This window comes from Puntigrus tetrazona, chromosome 20, assembly GCF_018831695.1.
Source record: "Puntigrus tetrazona isolate hp1 chromosome 20, ASM1883169v1, whole genome shotgun sequence".
In the NCBI taxonomy this organism is placed as follows: domain Eukaryota; kingdom Metazoa; phylum Chordata; class Actinopteri; order Cypriniformes; family Cyprinidae; genus Puntigrus; species Puntigrus tetrazona.
In genome coordinates this window covers 20,107,096-20,128,706 of record NC_056718.1, presented here as the reverse complement: position 1 = coordinate 20,128,706, position 21,611 = coordinate 20,107,096, and the positions used below count along the sequence as shown (strand labels likewise).

Sequence of the window (21,611 nt, the reverse complement as noted above, 5' to 3'; positions counted from 1 at the left end):
GGTTGAGTGTGTAGCGATTTGATTTTCCATGCAGTCATAACAAATTATTTATCAAATGGCGCTTGGTCTGACTGATGTCCAGTCAGCAGCTATTATTCTGGATGTCTTTGATTGACAAGCCCTTGAGAGACAGGCGAGATGCAGCGGTGATAGTGCCACAGGAGTTCAGACTGTTACTGCTGCGCCTCTTGTTAAGGGTCCCTCCGGCTCCCTCAGGCCTTGCCCTTTGGTCCCTCTGTGGTCTAGCAGCCTCCCTGTGGACTTGACTCCGATCAATGCACGAGGAAACCCATTAAGAGCCACGACACCAAGAGTGGACGGGGGCCAAATGCACCCTTAACAAAAGCGAGAATGGCCAACATCAGTTGAGTTAAGGGGTTGTGAAAAATGAGGTGTGGGTGTGCTGAGAGGGGAAAGGGACTGGGGGGTCTTGCTCTCTTGTCTAGAAGGAACCTCACAATAATGTGGCCCTGCGGAGCCCGCTTTGTCAATGGTTGCAAAGAAAAGGCTTTGAAAGGACTCAGTGCACTGGAGCAATTAGCCATCTATGGAGCCAAATATATCTCTTAGATTCTATCAAGACAACTTGCATCCCATTCAGTTTGTGCTCCCCACAAACAAGCTTTTGTGCCGCCTTGAGGTAGATGCTCTGTGAATAGGTGGCTTATCATATTTGTCTGAGGTCTTAACTTGACCTCTTCAAAAAAAGTAGAAAACATCAAATTTGACTGGTTTGCAGACAAAAGATTCCCATGCTTAGGTTTGCTGTTCAAAGATTTGGGGTTGTGGGATTTTTTTTTTTATGTCTCTTATGCTCATTAAAGGAAGCATTTATGTAATAAAAATACAGAAAAACTGCAAAAATTGTGAATTATTATTACATTTTAGAATAAGTTTTCTATTTAAAATATTATTAATTCCTGTAATTCAATTACTAAAAATACATTTTCAGGATTATCTGATGAATAGAAAGTTCAAAAGAACTAGATTTTTGACAGACATTTGTGAAAATGTAAAGGTCTTTAACATCACTTGGGATCAATTTATGCATCCTCGCTGAATAAAAGTATAAAGTCAACATATATATGCCTTAGAAGCATGTTTAAATGTTATGCCGCTAAGCTAGATGGCTAATGTTAGCTAATAGGCTGTTGATTCTTTGTTTGAGTTGCCAAATTCCTAAATACACATTGCTATATCACTCCCTTCAGGTTTGTTAATGTTTTAGCACCACATGTCTGTTTAGCAAGTGGCAAAATGACAAAAAAAGAAAATGTTCCATAACATGTCTACTGCCACAGTTTCACTGCTAACATTAAACACATTCGAACAACAGATAAGGAGAAAGTCGGTTTACTTTGAGCCCATGCTGCTCAAGTGCTAATAAATGGGTGCTAGTCTCTGCCCAGCAATCAGGAGCTCAATAAGTAATAACCATTCACCTTGGCTAGTTCCACACCATTACACCAGCACTGCTGATGACTCAGGAGACACTGCAGACGCGGCAATCACTGACAGATTGCGGGAGGGGGAGGGAGGGACGGAAGAGGGGTTGAAAGGAAAGGAGGATGAGGAGGAAAGAATGAGAGTAGGCACAGCTTGAAAAAGAATGACGACCTGGAAAAGAATACAAAAATGAAGGAAACCGAGAATGTTAGACTAATGGAGTACTGACAGTGGAATGATGAGACTCCATTACGACATTTCTGGATGAAGCTTTTCAAAGAGGAAAACTGCTGCGTCTTCTCACAGCTGCAGTGTAATTGCAATGCTAGTCAACTTGAAAAAGGCCTTATATTATAGTTTCTCCATCCTTCATATGCATTTGGATACATTCCTACGCCTATGTTCTTCCATCTCCTCCTGTGTCATTGTATCCGCTGGCAGCGTAAGCATACAAAACATTTTAAATCAGATCAGTCCACATGGTGACCATCTTGGTCTCCCTTGGGCATCTTTTTCCAGTTATTTGAACACCAGTCTGCATGAAATCTGCTAAAAATAATACATTTTGCTTACACAACGACAAAACACTATGTAAAGTCCCTTTGCCCATACTTAAATACCTCATAAAATGGTTTCGCTAGAACAATTTTCTGTCCTGCTTCGACAAATTCTTGAGTGAAACGAGATGGAAAAATATTGTACGGATTTTGTAGGGATCATAAATAAATAAATAGACAATAAGCCAAGCCATAGGTACAAATTGCAGTTTCAGTGCAGCTTTATAATCTCTACATGATCCCAAGAGTCTTATCTAACGGCATGATGTTTTCTTTAATTTTTTTTTTTATATATATATATATATATATATATATATATATATACACACACACACTTTTTTTTTACTATTTACACATAAACAAATCCTCATTTTACACCAGCTCTGTGATGCATGCGTGACTTTAAGCATTAAGTAATCATGCTGGATGGTTAATTCTTCATCTTTGTATTTTGGTTCAAAAAGCTAGGGTAGGGTGAAAAACTCCATCTCATTTTCTCCTCCAACTTTAAAATGGTCCAAAATCGTTGTTTTACCTTTTTTGTAAAGGCCATTTGACTTTGCACGTTCACAACACTGGATCAGTGCTTCCTCCTACACATATGGTGATCATTTATATTTATATTTATATTTATAAGACCCTTATTCCTTTGTTAGGATCATGTAGAGCCCTTTGAAGTTGCATTGAAATTGCAATTTGGCCCATCAACCCATTGGGTCCCTTTGAAGTCCATTAAATGGAAAAAATCCTGAAATGCTTCTCTTAAAAACCTTAATTTCTTTTCGACTGAAGAAAGACATATTGGATGACATGAGGATTTTTTTTTTACTCTAGAAGTGAACTAATGCTTTAACTAAATTGTTCAGCGACATTCTCTTCAAACTGTTTTGCCATGATGACAGTTGACCCAATTGAAAGGGTCAAATGCTAGATGCATTTGCTTATATAAATGGTGAATTACGTTAGCTCAAGCTCTCTGAACTACATTTAACTTGCATTTTCAACTGTTACCATACATTAGCTTTTATGGAAGTATCAGAATTCTAACATTAGGCTTGGCTCTTATGCATGGTGCAGTCATATAGGGGATTGAGAATACATCACCAGTCAACCAGACATTCGTGTCATTGACCACTAGTGACCACAAGTGCTGCCGATAGCCTACATGCATCTATAAACTTTCAGAGCACGATGTCCTCATATACCGCAAAAACACTGCCTGCTCGATGGCTCTCTGCGATCAGACATGCACTTTGATCCACGTCTGTGCCGTCTAACGTTAGCGACACAGCGTCTGTGTTTATAATGAGAGCTGATGAGAGGAGCGGCTACGCTCTCAGCTATTACGGCCCATTGTTTTAGCTGATTATACTGGCTGCGTGTCTGCAGCGCTGCCAACACATCATAATCAGACAAAAAAAGGCGAGACAAAACGGGTGAACCTACGCATGGGAAGAAATCAGTGACAACTCGCACTGTACTCTAACACCGTCTGGCCCTGTTCTGCTGTCATGTAGAAATGGATGGGATGGATAGAATTCCGCCAATGCTAGTTTGCATTATCATGATGCATGGAGAAGGTTTGGGCTATATAGACCTTAAGAGCACTTTGTCTGGAGGTGAGTCTAGTCTCTTTGTGCAAGGAGGAAATAGTAGGCAATCATATTGCTGACATGAGACTCTGGCCAAGCTCTTATCCATTACAGGCCTTAAAGGGGAGACAAGGCACTTGTGTGTTGGAGAGGCCATGTCATCCAGGATGCTTTTAATGTGCTACCATTAAGCTGGTCAATAGGTTCCCAGATGTCCACCTCCTCAAGAATGAGATCCGCTGCTCTTTTGAAAAGTCCAGCAGTTGATTGCAGTCGAACGTATAGCCAAGGATGATGACGAAGTGATAGATTGAGATTGCATGAACTCAACACCGAGGTAATGTGCTTGTTAGCATAACCCGATGAGAAAAACATGGGCGGACTTGTGGAACATCTTCGTATGCAGCTCTGTCTGAGAAAACAGCATTCAAAAGGGAGAAAATCGATCCATAACACTTTCAGAACACTTTAGCTTCTTATGTTACGCTGAGAATTGCATCCATTTAATAAAGTAGGGGCATCTGACGCCTGATACAGACACTCAGTCACATATGGACTCACATGGTTTTAATGTAAAAGGCATTTTAAATAATAGTTGGTTTACCATACAAACATGTCAGCGGAATTTCAACCGTAACCTAGCAAAAACATGCCATATCTCATAATGATGTGTTAATTACTGTAAATACAGTATTATATTATGTGATGCCTGTAAGTGACAGCTAATAAAATAATAGGCATTGGTAGATGCTATTAAGAGGGCTCCAGTAGGGCTGTCTGATTAATCAAAATAAAAAAGTGAAATAACTTTGTGGCTTAAATGGCTAAAAGCTTTAAAGAAACATTGTGTTCTTTTACACACGAGCAGCTCGTGATCCAGTGTTTTCAGTGTCTCAGACATGAAGATCACAAACACATATTTAAATATTATAGTTTTTTTCTTACATTATTAATATTATACTTTTTCACTGATAATTTTTTTTTTTAGAAAACATTCATTTTTGGGAAACACTGGCTATTTTGCTATAAATTCTTCCTATTACAAGTAATTCAGGAGATATATTGGAACACTAAGTATTATTTTTTCTTAAACGTTTGCGCACAAGCTTCTGCCTCCTCTCCCCAACTGAAAATAAACTGAAGGTCTTGGATCGTCGCCTGTATTAAAAAAAAAAAAACATCCAACTAACAATAAGTTGTGCTTTCAAAGAAAGATAGTGAAAGCAAGAAAAAACAGAAATGTGGCTAAATGCATGTTTGTTTATTTATGCCTGGATTAATACGAAGAGTTCTTTTCATGGCATGTGTTTGTGCAGGAACGCTTTTCCACAAGTGTGTTTGTCGGCTGCATGCGGGAATGCACGCTATTCAGGGCCCTCTCTCGTGACACTGTAAAAGCTTTGGACTGCCTCAAAAGAGAGAGAAAGGCCTTATTCACTAGCAGAGAAAAGGACAAAGCATTTCAGCATGTCCCACAGGGACGAGTCGAAGCGGCAGTTTGTTAATAACACAGCTTAGTAGTGCAATAAAACCCACTCAGCTAAAGAATCATTAGAAAATAGCCCAAGTCCCTTTAATTGTAAATCACCTTTAAGAAGTGCCGAGAGAGTCATCGCTCAGCACGTCCAATGAATAAAGGAAAAATCCATTAGCTGGCAACTATTTTATAGGAAATAGAAAATTCCTCAACAAAAGCCTGAGCAGAGGAGGAGGCGGTCAGGCCGAGCGGGTGAGCGGATGATGAGGGCGTGAGAGCTGTGCGGGGAGGGATGGTATTCCCAGCAGGCAGCCTGGCATGTGCCAACCACTCATGTGTCAGCCCTGCGTGCATCCTTCTCCCGGTCAGGGGGCCTGATTTGGGACAGGACCTCCAGGGACAGCCCGGCCTGCGTGGAACGGCCACAGAAAGCTTATTAGAAGTAAACAGACTGTTCTCTAACATGCCAGCCTGGGGATGTAAACAAACACATATAAATACACTCACTAAGGCTGGTGTGGACTGAATGCTGATTATTTAATGACTACGCAAAGAGAAGGATTATATTTGGTGGGTTTGATCTACATATTCAGCTTTTACGCACGTACAGCTATCTGTCTAGCGCCTGTCGTATGAATAAACGGTCAGAATCTGCACTGATTTAAAAGGCATAGTTCACCCAGAAATGAAAATTCTGTCATTAATTACTCACCCTTATGTCATTCCAAGACGTTTGTTTATCTTCGGAGAACAAATTAAGGTATTTTTGATCCTTGATCATTCCAAGAGCTTTGCGCACCCTCCCATAGACAGCAAGGCTCCAACAAGCCTCAGAAAGCAGCAAGGAGCAAGGAGTTCAACTGTATTGTTATAAAGCAAAGAGCATACTTTTTATGCACAAAGAAAACAAAAATAACTATTTAACAGTTCTTCTCCATGTCACACTATATCACCCATTTTGGAGAGTATCACATATGTAAACAATGTATGCAACATATGTACATGAATACATTGTTTATGTTCAGATCAAAGGATAAACAACATGCTGGTGACACAGAACAGCGTACATCGTTTATGTACGTGATATTCCCCAAAAAGGCGCTATAGGGTGATGAGAGCAAACGTTGAACAAAGTCGTCATTTTGTATTCTTTTCTGCAAAACAAGGATTTTCGCAGCTTCATAACATTATGGTTGAACCACTGATGTCACGTGGTTTATTTCTGCACTAACCTTGCTACGATTTGGCACTTACTAAAAAGAATTGATTCTTAAGATTTTTAATGATCTATGTTTTTTGGTCAGACAAAGCTGGTTGCACTGCATGTTTTTGATTCACAAAAAAAAAAAAAAAAACTCACAAGGGTAATTAGTTTGGCACTAAAAAGTCACCAAAAAGAATCATGTTTTTGACTCCCTAAAAAGAACTGATTCTTAAGAAGAATTTCTGTTTAGCAGTCAGACTACATTGGTAGCGCTCTATGTTTTTGACTTAAAAGAACAGATTCTTAGAAATAATTTCCAGTCAGACCATCCTGGTTGCGCTCCATGTTTTTGACTCAAAAATAGCTGATTATTAAGAATCATTTCTGTTTGGCAGTCAGACTATGCTGATCGCATTTTAAGTTTTTTGTCTGAAAAGAACAGAATCTTAGAAATAATTTTCAGTCAGGCTACACTGGTTGTGCTCCGTGCTTCTCAGCGGAGTCATTAATTTGACAGAAGAATGCACATGCAAACATCATTAGGTCTTCATAAATGAATAAACAAAAATACCTAATTTAACCTTCATAATAAAAAGATCAAATTAGATGCAATCCTCAGAAGTTAACAAGAATCAAAATCAGAAGCCACAAATACATACCATAACCTAAAAACGACTGGTAAAGAAAGGGGCCACTTTTATGTGATCTGTTTGGTGTAAATGTTGCTGCAGCAAGACAAATGCACGTTTGAAGTCAAGAGCGAGATTGTTTCAGTTTGTAGCTATTACTGTAAGCTAAAGATGAAAGAATCAGATTAAATGGGTTTTTTTTATGTTTTCTCTCATCCTCCTACTTGCCATTGTGTGGCGCAGCTGAAACTGTGAATAAAAGATGTGTTCATGTAGCAGTCAGCTGCTTTCCTCTGCCAAAATAATGGGCAGCTCAGCGCCGGCTGTTTTACCTGCAATTAAGGGAGCTAAAAAGATAATTGTCTTAAAAGCATAAGTCAGTTGCATAAGGTGATACCGCTCCTTCGTTGTGATGCGCTGAAGACGCCACATTCCATTATCTCTTTGATATATGACTCTCTTATCTGCCAAAAGGATAACCAGCAAACTGAGCGGTCGGAGAAACGTAGTAAATATCCTAAAGACTGTGGTATAATATTACATTTACTGTACTGCACCACAGTATTACACCAAATAAATACCTCATAAGCAATATCATATCTGCTGATCCAAACACTTTCTTGTTCTTTTTTCTTTCCTGTTTTGTGTTGGTAATTGTATATTTTTTGAGGTAGAAATGGGCATGTGAAATCTTACAAAGGGTAACATTACACTAAAATCCCAATTTAACTCCTCGCTGTACATATCAACAAAAGCGATCAATCTGAAAAGTATGATATGATGAAAAATATGATTTTGCCATATTCACCATCACCATTACACGAAAGCCCATAAAAACTTACACACATTAAATGACGCCTTTGAGCAAATACATTTCAGCTGTAGGTGTATGGAAAAATAATACACCATTCAAACATTTAGAATAATATTTCTTTTGCATTTATTTATTTCTAAGACGTCTCATATTCTAACCTTCAGTTATATGTGTATTATTATAAATGATTATTATTGTTGAAAACAGTTGCTGCTGCTTAACATTTTATTTATTAATATTTCTTAATAAATAGAAAGTTTAAAACGGCACTGATTTGAAACAGAAATATTTTTGATACTATAATTGAAATTTTGTACCCAGATTCAGCAAATAAAAGCATTACCACTTTTTTAAAATATTTACAAAAAAAAGCAGCAATTAAATTAAAGCAGCAAATACACATTTTTAACATTAATAATAAGAAATGTTTATTCATCACCAAATCTGTATATTAGATTAATACCCAGAGAATCATGTGACACTGAAGTATCACAGAAATAAAATACATTTTAAAATATATTAAAACAGAAAACAATCATTTTAAATTGTAATATTATCTCACATTATTACTCTTTTAGACTTGGAAAGCATAAAAAATAAATTGCTTAATTATTCCAAACTTTTAACCAGTAGTGTATAAATTACAATTAATTATAATTTATAAATACTCATATATCAACTATATAATCCACTGCTAGCCAATACTACAAGAACAAATGAGAACTAAAGAAAATAAAGAACTTAGACAAGTCTAACGTTTTTGCGCTGCCCACCATCGCCCAACAAAAGTATAAATAAAACAAGTTTTCTTGAAGTGGAATGAACATGCACTGGTGTGAGAACATGCACGTACTCTTCCCAAAGGTGCTTGCGTTCTCCACCCCCTCCCTCAGCCAGCTAAGCACTTTCTCACACAGTAATATCCTGCAAGAAGGTCCAGCTGTGCTTTCATCTGCTGATTTCATTAGGCAGAGTAGGTAGATATCAAGGATTGCATTATGCTTTCCTGTAATTCAATTCCCAGTGTTCCCAGCCGACACGTTCTTTGCATTTGCGAAGACACTTCAGCATCCCCCCTCCTACGTAACTTACCTATACGCCAGCAAATTTAAAGCAATTTCCATCAAGGGGGCTCGAGTCTGATTGGAAAGCTATTTATAGCGCTCGTGAACAACTATGCAGTTTGACAGCGATGCTCCAGGTGGGCAACTTCCACTGGGTTTGATTGCCAGCATGGGAGCATCGTCCTGCATTTAAACTCCTCGGCCACAGGGCCGGGATGACGCTGGCGATCTGCAGGGCTGGGCCTTTGAAATAGCCGATATTCAAAAGGAGGGGGAACATCTAAAGACAAGGCCCATGAAAAATTAATGCAAAGGTGCCAAGTCATTTCCAAGCGGCCGCGCTGTAGAAGCCCACTCGTGTGACTAGAACATTTTTGACAGGTCAGCCAGGCGGAACAGAGCAGTGCAGGCATGTGGTCCACTAAGGACGTGGAGAGAGCGCAGGACATGCTGATTCCTCTGCCTGTCAGACTGTCCAGAGGTGGCCTGCCACTTTCAGAAGACGACCAAGAGTGAACAGAGATCAGCACAAGAGCAAGAGCAGACAAAATATCGCCATTACCCCCATTTAAATGGTTAGCTCACCCAGAAATGAACTATTCGGTCATCATTTACTAAGCCGTATGTCATTCTAGTATGGGTTATATGACTTCCTTTCTTCCCTGGAACACAAAAAAAGAGATTTAGGCAGTATATTCCTGCTGTTTTTCCACCCTTACTAGTGAAAGCTCCAGAAATGACAAGAAACAATAACGAAAGTGTATTTAGAATCCATTGCGCTTTGTGAAACAGACCAAAATTCATATATCTGTTTTATAAATGCATAATATAGTACATGAGAACAGTTCATCTGGTGACATAAGCCATCATTTTTGATCGCAACATCTCAATATCCAATCAACAACCAACAATAAGAACAAAATAATATAGAGTTAGACTTAGTCTTATACTCTATAGTCCTTTTGCAAGGAAACTTAGACTCTTAGACTCTGTGATACACAAAGCTAACAATTAACACCATCACTAAAAAGCCATTCTGAATACATTATTACAACAACTACATCTTAATATTTAAAACAGTAATAGATACAAATACAAAATATATTTTGTAATAACTTTCACATTGTGTAGCCCAATAACGCTTCCCTTTAGGTAATTGATGAATTGTGGCTAAACCGTGGCCTTAATCAGTCATGTTGTTCATTCTTAAAAACAAACTTATTAAATGGTTTCAATCTGCTACACTCAGATGTACATCACAATATGAAGAAAGTAAGATCTGTCATTTCAGTTCCAGCTTTAAATCCTTAGTATTAGTGGGACATGTTCATGTGCCATATTCAGCTATACTAACACAAACATTACAAGCTCCAACAATCTGTTCATCACACATAACTTTCATATGAAACGCCAATGAAATAGTATAAGAGTCTTATGGATTTCTTGGTGCTGGCTACTTGGCTATAAATACTATGGTGTTTTTGTAATTTTTGGGAGGTTGACAGCACTTTGATAGTCTCCTTTGCATTCTACAGAGGTAAGAAACAATTACATAATAATGCCTGCTTTAAGTAACAGAGCAGAAAAACTCTTAACTTGAGAACCCATCTCAATTCAGACTGTATATGTTTACATGTGGGTTTGTGATGTTGGGATGTGACAGCTAGCATAAAAAAAAACTGAAAAGGAAAATTTTGAAAACACTAAAAGAGTGTGAAGGAGAGAGAGAGAGAGAGAGAGAGAGAGAGAGAGAGAGAGAGAGATCCGCATAGGATCAAAAGTAATTATTCACAACAGGACGCTGCAGAGTTAATTCGACCAATCAGAAGGAGGGTGGGGGGAAGGCTAGAGAGAATGAGAACGACTGAGATTGTAGAGAATGGAAGAGGCAAAATCAGAAAAAGAAACCGCATCAAATGCAAAGCTATATTTACATGGATAATGTGTTCCTCATACTTCATGTTCAGCTGTGGAATGAAAGTGTTCATTCCAGTTCATTTGATATTGTCACCATTGGCAACAGCATCTAGTCAACTACAAACACAAGGACTGCCAAGAGACTATCATTTTGTAAAATGCCCAACACTTAATCACTTCCTTTGTCATGGTGATTAAACAAGGCTGTTCGGAATGGAACACTAGTGTATTGCTTATGGCATACTGCAGAGTATATACTGTATACCGCCCACTATTTTGTAAAAATGAATGTGAAATGGTACAGTGTGCCATGACAGACACTGCAAATAGTAGTCAAGTCACCTATATTTGTATAATGATTATCAATACATTGTGTCAAAGCAACTTTACAGTATTAAATAGGGCTATAGTGTGTCAATAATGCAAAAATTACATATGTTTCCATGACATCTCATATGACTCCACTATATATTGCATGCAGTGATAGATGTAGTCAGTCATTTCAATGCAATTGTGCACACTGTACATAATGCGAAAATGGTTTGAGTAGAACAATAAAATGCCAAATTAAACTCATAGAGAACCTAATCGTGAATTAACTACACTTTGAATATTTAACCTCTATTGCAATATTGTATCTCATCAACAATAATGATGCAATGCACTTTTAAATACCAGAAAAACAGTGTTCATAGCTTATTACTATGAAGTGTATGCTTTATTAATCAGCTCAATAATATATGATGACTATTACTGAATCTTCAAACCCTTTGCCATTTTTATGCATCTTATCAGCACTAATTATTGGTGCATATTACTTATTGCAAGCAAAGTATTAATAGTGTACTGTAGTACCATCAAATTCTGAACACATTCAAAAGGCTTATGAATCAGCTTATTAAATGTGACAATTCATTTTAAATCAGTCTTTTTTCTATTTTCTAACACATCTCATCAACACTAATTAATGGTGCATACTGTGCGCAGTATACATACCTTGGCATATTGCAAAAACAGTATGGTAGCCATTTCAAACACTTCCAGAGACTCATTATCAATCAGCTGCAAAATGAATCTTTAACCTCTTTAATCTTTAATCTCAACAACGCAAATTAAGGTTGCATAGTATTAGTAGTGTAGCACTGTGTAATTCTGAATAGTTCCAGAGCCTTACGAATCAACACAAGACTGTATGGCTATATCTCATTAACCCTAATAAAGGTTGCATACTGTGCATATACCTTTACATACTGCACAAGCAGTAGTATACTAGTACACCATTTCAAACGCATCCAGAGCCTGTTCAGTTTGAATCTTCAAGGCTTTATACTATTTTTGTACATTTTCTCACCGCTAATTAAGGAAAAGCACTTGAATCATAGTGAGCCAGTATGTTTCTGACATTATTACCCAATTTGCTTCAACCACAGAACAATACATACTAGAAGTCTTCATAAAATAGCAGCCGAGACGCTACTGTGATCAGTGGAACTGACGACTCTTGTACTGCAACACAGGGCATGTGCGACAGACGGGGTTTTACCCTCCTGCTCCTATTCTATCATTATAAAAGGAAGACAGGATCACTAATGAGCCAGTAACGGGTAGACGTGTGGCCACAGAGGTGAAGGAGTGAGAGAGAACTCTTTGTGAGTGAAAAGGCTTCCTTCTCCCTTCATCTTGCGATTATGTGTCAACATCAAACATGGCGACTAGTGCTCCACACCTGCCCGTCAGTGCAGTTCTTTGGAGCTAAGATTAAAGGGGGTTTTGCTCACCAGAGGTAAAAACAGCGAAATGAAACGCACTGTAGGACCCAGAACACACCATATCTTTAATTCCTTCAGTTCTTTGTTCAGACAAACAGGTGGACTGTTGCATCCTCTGAGCAAAGCGAGCGAGTCTTTTTACAACCTGCATTAGGAATCCAAACACATTTTCAGAAAGAATTATTTTGATCTCTTGAAACAACCCTTCAAGCTGTGAGATTTGGAATTTATCATACGCACAGCCCGCGATGCCAAATCCACCAACTCAATGCGGTGATATTCATTTGCTGTCTTCTTGGACTCAACTGTTCTAAGCCATTCCAACTTCCACAATGTTGCACACAGAGAGATATATCACAGCTTTAACAATGAAGAAGATGTTATTGGGCCTATAAAATACAAATAACAGTGCTGGAATAATCCCAATCAGTCAGCGAGACAGAAATTTAACAAATTATTTTACATGCCTGTCAGCACGACCAAAAGTCGGCATCTTAAATCTATTTTCTAAGTGCATGTTATTGATCTTATTGCACATTCATGCTTGCAATAGGTCTATTTTTTTAATAATATTTTGAGCTCTTCATTTTCTTACAATCGACTGCAAGCTCACATCTGCCTCTATCTAATCAACAACTGATGGATAGAACCAAATCATGTTTTTTTTTCTTGATAATTCCTTTTAAATCACAGATCTTTCACTAAAGTTGCGATGTACTAGAAGTAACAAAAAATGTGGCAGACTGTCAATCAGTACAGACACAAACCATCTATCACAAACCATCTCACTGGACAATGCATTCTGATGGTTTAAGATGCAAAAATGACTTTCTCAAAATATCTATTTTTAGGGTCCATGAAATACAGAAAGTCAGATTTGTAGTGTAATGAAATTAATGTGAGTCAATGATGACAGAATTTTAATTTTGGATGGACTAACCCCTGTGTTTATAATGTGTATAACTTTCTCTTGATGACTTGCCTATAAACTTCCATTGTAAAAGAAGTCGCACACAATTTTTACAAGCTGATGGAAAAGTCGAAATAATTCTCTACTAATAGAGCTTGGCTTTTGAACCCAGATTGTTCCTTTCTCATGCTGATGAAGTGCGAGCCCATTCAAGACCTTGGAATGATTCATTCCTTATTTAAGTCTAAATCTGTCGTAAAATATTACACAGTCATTAAGCCACTACATACGCCAAACACTAGCTTTTGTGAATCAGTGACAAGACAGACAGGCCAGACTACTGCTGAAAGCAATACAAGTCTGGTGTGTTGACAGAGGTGTTCTTGAGCAGGGCAAAGAGCACTGTGGGAGGCAGAGGGAGTGTGTAACAGCCTTTTTAAATGATCTGCTTAAGCAAATCATACCTGCAGGTCTTCCTTTTCTCTACACATTAGGGTTTGAAGGTCAGCCTGCATTTACATTTATGCATTAGGCAGACACTTTTATCCAAAATGTACATTTATCAGTATGTAGCTTCGCCGGGAGTCAAAACCATGATCTTAGCCTTGAGTTAAACCAAAGAACATCACGTTTGTTATAGCAAATCCACAAATAGAAAGACAAATCTAAAAGGAGGCTGGATTCTCAACCAATTAACTGAGTTAAAGTGGGTCATCGTGCACAATGATTTACCAAAAACTCCACACTGCTTCTCTGCGACCATTAAAAGGTTTCAAAAACCTGTATTGCAGAGAATAGCCATGCAAACATATCAGGTTTTCTATTATCTGCAAAGGAAGTTATGAATAATTTACAGCCACTGTTACACATGCATGGTTGGACTGTTCTTCTATTTGATCACTTAGTCAGGAAAAAGCTCAAGAGCTCACAAAAAAAAAAAACACTCTCAAAGAATATAGTTCTAACTACTGATAAAAAGCTGACGCAAGTATGCACATTTGATTACTGAATACATACTGTACAACGCTGTTAAAATTCTTATGCTTACCAGTGCTGCATTTATTGAGAATAAAGAAAAACAGTAATATTGTAAAATATGTTTTACATTTATATAACTGTTTTCTATTTTATTTAAAATAAACTTTTTATATATATATTTTTAGCAGTTATTACTCTAGTCATCGTGGCCATATGATCTTTCAGATATACTGAATATGCTGATTTGGTGCTCAAAATATAAAATGTTACAGACCAATCATTTGAATGGTAGTATAATTTGTTTTTTTATGTATTGTGCTTGTTTAATGATTTTTCAGTGTTGAATTGAAAGTTGTGGTTTGTAAATAAAGAGCCAATTGTTGTGTAGAGCAGTTCTCCAACCAATCTTTGTGAATTCTTTCCATTTGCAATTCTTTCTGTACTTTAATTGGTTTACTTTGGTACTTTGCAGTAGTGATAGTATTTTACTCTACATTATAAAAAAATTGCCTAATCTACTTCAAATGAACATATTCCAAAACTAGACGATTAGGGTTGTTAATTTAGATCTATCCAGGTGGTATATGAATAATCTTGTTGATAATTAATAATTATTTTTTAACGAATGGAAAGCAGTGGAGCGATTCCAACTGGCATTTTGCAGTTGCCCAAGCAGCTGTTCTGAGATGCTGGTGGCAGAAAGGGAAAAAAAGTTTCTACTTCATAAAACAAATCACAAATAGCATGCAAAACTGTGAATTTGGATACTTTAATAAAAGGTCAGAAATACTGATGATTAAACTCTATTTCCACAAAATTCCACCAAAGAGTTTAGGCCTTTGCATGTTTGGAGTATTGATGGAAAACTGAAAGGCCTTTCAGAAAACCATAATATCAAAATATAATGCCAAACATTGCAATGCACCTGCTCTATCAGCCATGGACACCTGTCTTGTGATGAAACACATCTGGCAAATTCATATTGGCACAGAATCAACAAAATCTCTCTCTCTCTCTCTCTGTCTCTTCTCTGTTCTTGCCCTTTTCACAGTTATTAACTGGAAGCCTGCCGATGCAGCCAGAATCCTAGTGCAAAAGCGAAAAGCAATGCCAATGTGTAGCTGTGCGAGACAGAAAACCAGTATATTAGTATAAAAGTTGGTGAGAGGACACTATAAAGTCAGTATAGAATGATGGCATGTACCAAATGGCATGTACCAAAAAGCAAATGAAGAATCAGTACAAAGAGGAAATCATACTCGCTTCATACAAACCAATACTAACAACTCAACATTCTAAAAAAAAGTGACTCATTAGCATCAAGTAAGCTAACAGAGAAAAAAAAACAATTACTAATCAAATGTTCTTTTTTAATATGGGATAATGCTGCATTTATTTGGCTTGAAAGAGACGCCACTTACAGATAGGAAAATCAACATCCAGGCCTTCTTTGTACTCCAGACATTTGTTGACCACAAGAGCGTCAAATTCCTATTAGTTAAAAAGAATATCACCTGCAAACAAAAACAGTCTCTTTATGCCCTCATTGATCTCAGCATGTTCAAATGCAAACAACCTTGGAATATGGTCTTGGTTTTCTGGAGACTTCAAAAAAAGAAGACTGTTGCTGAGGACACTTGGAGAGTTACCTAACTTCTTCTTCCAAGACAAAAACATCCATTTCCCACTTAAGAACACAGCGTCTTGGTTCCGGCCTTTAGTTTTAGTTCTGAAAGTAGAAACAAAACTTTGCAGTCCGGTCGTAGAGGTGCAAACTTTTCTTTGGCACTTGCCGTTTGTAGCTCCAGGCATAGTACAGTAAAGCCATTAGTGAGAACATAAGTCAGATGCATCTTCATTTGCGGTTGAGATAACAAAGACCCCTGAAGACGCATGGTCATCTCTTGGCGCAAACAACTTCAAAAGTCCAGTCCAAAAAAACGGGACCGCATAGTTCTTCCAGAATTGTCGTAAACGGCTCATTGATTACAATGTGTGCCCCCTTTGCCCTAGCTTCCTGCGAAATATAATGCAGTTTTCTTTTTAGATTTAGTTTTTTAGCACTGAAGCTGAGCTCCTGCACTCGGGGTATTTTTGATTTCCTTTGCGCAAAAGCTGAGCAAACAGACAAAGGGAGCTGCGATAGAACCCTGCCAAGTCTCGCCTGGGTTTTTCTCTTCCATTCCTCTCCCTCTCCGTGCTCCCGCACTCCCGGCATGGCAACTTTCCCGAGAAACCCTGGCAGAGCTCCAGCCTGTGTCTGCTTGTCTGGGCCCCCCTCCTCCTCTCCCCGAAAAAAGCACCAATTTAGGCAAATTGATCAAAACGAATCTCAAATTAATTTCTCTTCTCTGCCATTCCCTGCCACCTTCATCCAGATTCAGTCCCCCCTCCTCCCTCGCCAGATGCACAGACGTGAGGACATTGGAATGTCTGTCATCCCAATCGCCCCAGCGTCCCCCGCACCTCCAACGTCCCTCCTTTAACAGCCCGTCCACTCCATGCGTTGTTAGCCACCGGCACTCGAGAGTTGCTCTGTGTTTCACCTACTCACTTTCAAATCTGTCTTAGCAGGGAAAAATCCTGCTGCTGTTCTTCTTTTCAGTGCGGTGATTATTCTCCGCGAGCCAAAACAGCACCTCCTGTGCTGCTGCTGCCATTTTTGGGGACATGGCAGCGACGCTGTGCCAAAGCGGGACAGCCCCAAGGACGCCCCCCTTAAACAAACTTTCTCACTTATATGGAAACCAAACCACAAAACAAAACAATCAACAACTGATATAGAGAATATGAAAGCAGTGTAACAATGTAAATTTCCAACTAAATATAATTTTAATTTATAGCATATGAGAAATCAACTAGTCATATACTAGTGACATATTTGTTCTGTCCTACTTAAGCCAAACTGCTATTATAATTTCACGAACTAATTTTACTTTGCCTACCAGACGAAAAACGTGCAACCTTTTTTTGTCACATTTGCTCTGTTATTATTATAAATAAATATTTAATAAATTTAAATAGATGTTTTCATTTTAGATCAAAATGGAAAAGTACAAGTAAGTACAAAGCACTTACAAGTTATTTGTGTGTATGGGTGTGTAAATGCAATAAACGTTACGATCACCAGCATTCTTGAAAATATCCTTTGTGTTCCACAGTTGAAAGTAGTCATACATGTTTAGAATAGCAAGAGGGAAATAAGACAGTGTATAATGTAAATAAGAGAGTAAATAATGGCAAAACTGCCATTTCTGGGTGAACTATATGTTAAATATGACATTTTTTAAAGAATCAATGAAGAAAATCAAAGCAATTTCATTATTACAGATTTGCAATTACTCAATTTATTCCCATGACAGTGAAGCTGAATTTTCAGCAGCCATTACTCCAGTGGCGCACATGATTCTTCAGAAATGATTCTGATATGCTAAAATGGCTACTAAAAATTCAGCTTTGTCCTCACAGGAATACGTTGCATTTTAAAAAGTATTCAAATAGACAAGTTGTTTTAAATTGCAAAAATATTCCAATTATTACTGTTTTTACTTTTTAATCAAATAAATTAGTCCTTTACTAAGCTGAAGAGGCATATTTGAGCAAAAGATCTTAATTATTCAAGCAATTTCAAGAAAGGGGACTTTTGTTTAGCATATCAATAAAAAGCAGTACAATCCTGTCCCAAAAGTCCACAGCAACTCCAGCACTTGAAAGAACTGAACCAGATCCCTCAGCACGTGAGCTAAGTGCCCGCAAAGTTTTTTTGTGAGAGCTGCTCGTGTTCAAAGAGACATCACACTGCCCTAAGCTCTGATCTCATTCTTCCATCTGTTCTGTGGTCTGTAACCTTCAACCAGGTTCATTACATCTTCAAAGCGAGACACGCGTGTGTCAGTGTTGCAGAGTGTTACTTGGCAACCTTCCAGCTCCGCGGCGGAGTCCCGTTGCCAAGGGGAAGCCTTGAGAGTCGAGCGCTGATAATCAGTTCACTGCAGTCTGAAGGGGTGGATCCCTGCATGGGCACGCTTCATGCCATTGCACTGAACGCCAATGCGAGTCGCATGTCAAGTAGCCTGCGGATGCTCCTGAGGGCGAGGCGTTGCAAACACATTTTTTTTTATACTTATTAACTTCCAGGCCAAATTACAATAACCTACCATCCTTATCTAAAGTTGCCTTTACAAATTAAGTCCACAGCTTTTAGCTGTACAATGAATGCAAAGTCAATATCTCCAAAACTCGAAGGGAAATGTCCACTCTGACCTTCTGCTGGGAGGACGGGACGAGGTATATGACGAGGTATATGTAAAAAATTGCTAGTTCGACCAAGTCTTATGTTATCGCTATTGTGCCCTGAGCAAGACAAAAGAGATAAAAAAATAAAAAGTCAACAAATCAAAATTCTTTCATTATTATGCCTAGCCATATGCTGTTATTTTTCAGTGGAACACAAAAGGATCATTGTAAAACAATGTAAATGCTTCTTTTTTTTCCATATGAAAAAGAAGTAGCCCATGGATTATGCGTTCCAAGGAAAAAAGCAATATATTGATTTGGAAGAACAAGAGGGTGTAAAAATAATAGAGAAGGGGGGGGGAAACCTGCACACACTTTATGAATGTTTTGCAAACAATTTTTTTGTTCCAATGAAAATAAAAGTGTTACAGGTTTTACAGGCGAGTATGAATTGATTTTTTTAAGGGTGAATTACACTGTTTGGAATAACACGTGGGAGTAATTATGGAGAGAAAAAAGCATTTATTGATTTATCTCAAATCTAAATCAGCATGACCGTCCCACTTGAACCATGTCGCTCTGAATTAAAAAGTGCCTGGTGAATGACGACTTCATAACTAGATGTTTTATTTTTCAGTTTAAATGATGTCACCTAAACGGTGTGATTTAGGATTCGTAGCAGGCCTCCTGTTCCCATCAGAGCTCTTCACCCTACTTGAAGCAGCATTTCCATTTTTATGTAAGAGCCTGAGTCAGCTGTTCTGTTCCACTGCAAGTGTGCCTTTTATTGCCCTTTACTACCCTGTGCTCTTGCCTCTGAGGAGAAAGATATTGAATATTTAATGCCAAGAGTGTTGGGGTTATTACTCAGTAAAAAAAAGACTTACTTTGAAAACATTTAGCTTCGCCTAAATGGTATTTTATCGTGAAAATTAATCTTGAATTAGATTTAATGATGCTACTATAGGTTGTCATACACAAAAAATCTATGAGCTGATATTGATTATTGAGTAGCCAAATGCGAGTAAATAGCGTCTGCAAATATTCGCTATCTGCATGTCTGGAATAAACAAAATGACGATTATACGCAAGTGTAGCACTGCGCATGCGCGTCGCACAGATCCAGGAAAAACAAAACAAAGCCGCCCGTTTCGACCGTAGAGGAGTCGTCTTAGCTTTCTTTCGCACAAGTACGCTTCGGTTGCCAATCCGTAACCTATACCACTGTATCCACCTCATCGTGACTTGAAACGTCAAGGCGTTGTTTTTGTTTTTACGGCCGAGTTAGCGCGTGAACTGAGAACAGACAAATTCACAACACCATACCTGACACTTTAATGTTCCGCTCTCTTCCAGGTAGCGCCTCATCCGGGGACGGCATTCGTATTTTGGAAGACATATCTCCCATTCTGCTTTGGACAAAATAACGCCAAACCAAACGCACGGAAGTCCGCGCGACCATGAGCACGAACGCGTCGCACGCGATTGACTCGTGTAACAATTGCACAGGCGCGTGCTCGTTACCTAACTATTGGTTATATATGTTGTAAATAAGTGCACGTGGTTAAACGACACGCCGTGGTCAAGGCTGTGTTTGAGGACGTTAATTCCTCAGTGATTAAAAAAAAAAAAAGTTTAACTTGGAATATGTGCTTAATAAAAAAGTTGTAAAGCTACTCATTTGTGTTGTCACTTGCTTTATATAGGTTTGATGGATGCTGATCTTAATTTGAATGTATAAATTGCCATTTAGAGCAAATGTAGCTGTTACACGTCAGGACACGACAACTATATAGACAACCGTATATTGTATTTAATATTCAAAACGCTCGTGTTAATGTGCTTGTGTCAGTTGTAAGCTGAGTATTTAATTATGCGTAATTTTACTCAAATTTAAAGTTAGTTCGTTTTAAACCTGCGCTTTTTTGATTAGAATAAGCTAGCTAAGTGTAGAAAATTAGTTTATTTTATGCAACTGCATTGCACTTCATGTGAATATAGGATATGGACTTGCGGAAAAGTGTTTTTATTTTTCTAATAGGCTAACTGTAGCCTAGAAGATTAATACGTTTATAATCCAATGGATATCTGCAATACGTTACAAAGAGACAGAAACAGCACCGAGTAGCCGCTTCTTTTGTTTAATCAGATGATATTCCCGGGCCCTCGAAGGTGTTGGCCGTCTGCAGCACTCAGAGACAGTGTCTTTATCCATGTGTCGTCAGCATAAGGGTGGATTGAAAAGCTTTACCATCTGGAGTTCACCGCGTGTCGAATGTGTTTGTTCGAGCCACGCGCGCGGCAGACGACGGTCCTCTAAACTGCAACACAAGCGAGGATCAGGAGACCTCCGCTGACCTCAAAACAAGCAACCCGTACAATACAAAGCGTACGGATAATAGGCAGATAGAGGCCTAGCAACGTCACGTCGCACGGGCGCTTTACGACAGTGCTCCTAACCGACGCGTTGTAAACCATTCTTAAATTTGTCGTTTATATACGAACGCCTTCGTAACATTTTAAGGTAGACGACGGGTCGCAACCAACTGCAAAGATAATTCGGATCGGGCGAGACGAACCCTGCAAAGCGAAAAAAATAACAAAAAGCCATAATAATAATTTCTATGTTGGTGCAATACTCGGGCCTGCGAATTTTTTTGAAGTAAGCCCGGCAGGTTGTTGTGAGTTTAAATCCCCAAGCAAACGAGAACTATCCGTGATTTGGAGGATACGTTTTTGTGTGGCAATAAAATGGAAAAACGATAAAGATAAATCAGTGTTCGACAATAAATCAATGCAGCATGAGGGATGGGATGAGCGCGGTGGGGGATGGGACTCAACGCGCAGATGACAGGCCATATGGAGCCGGCCTTCTTTTTTGGACACAATTTGATGAACTAATACTTTCTAAGGGTTTACTGCGGCGTTAACAAAATATTTGTTTCACGTGAAAACGCTCGAAGAACGAACAATCAACGGAACCGTGGCGCACGGCGACCTTATTTCTTAAAGGCGCTC

At 38.5% G+C, this 21,611-nt stretch overlaps 1 protein-coding gene and 1 long non-coding RNA gene across 3 annotated transcripts in view; both read right to left on the bottom strand.

Moving 5' to 3' along the window:
* msra (methionine sulfoxide reductase A) overlaps positions 1 to 20,177 on the bottom strand; it is a 59,469-nt gene extending 39,292 nt beyond the window's left edge. Inside the window, exon 1 of one of the 2 annotated variants that reach the window (XM_043219762.1) lies at positions 19,920 to 20,177. In XM_043219762.1, the coding sequence (XP_043075697.1) occupies positions 19,920 to 20,055 (136 nt within the window). In that variant the 5' untranslated portion in view covers positions 20,056 to 20,177. Of the gene's footprint in view, positions 1 to 15,778; positions 16,288 to 19,919 lie in introns of those variants that run through there. The other variant, XM_043219764.1, reaches the window with a different exon arrangement.
* Positions 2,360 to 8,845, bottom strand: LOC122324965. The gene is made up of 2 exons (XR_006247243.1): positions 5,785 to 8,845; positions 2,360 to 5,481 (listed from the first exon to the last, which is right to left on the bottom strand). It is a non-coding gene; the product is annotated as an uncharacterized LOC122324965 (long non-coding RNA).
* Positions 20,178 to 21,611: the final 1,434 nt, after the last annotated feature.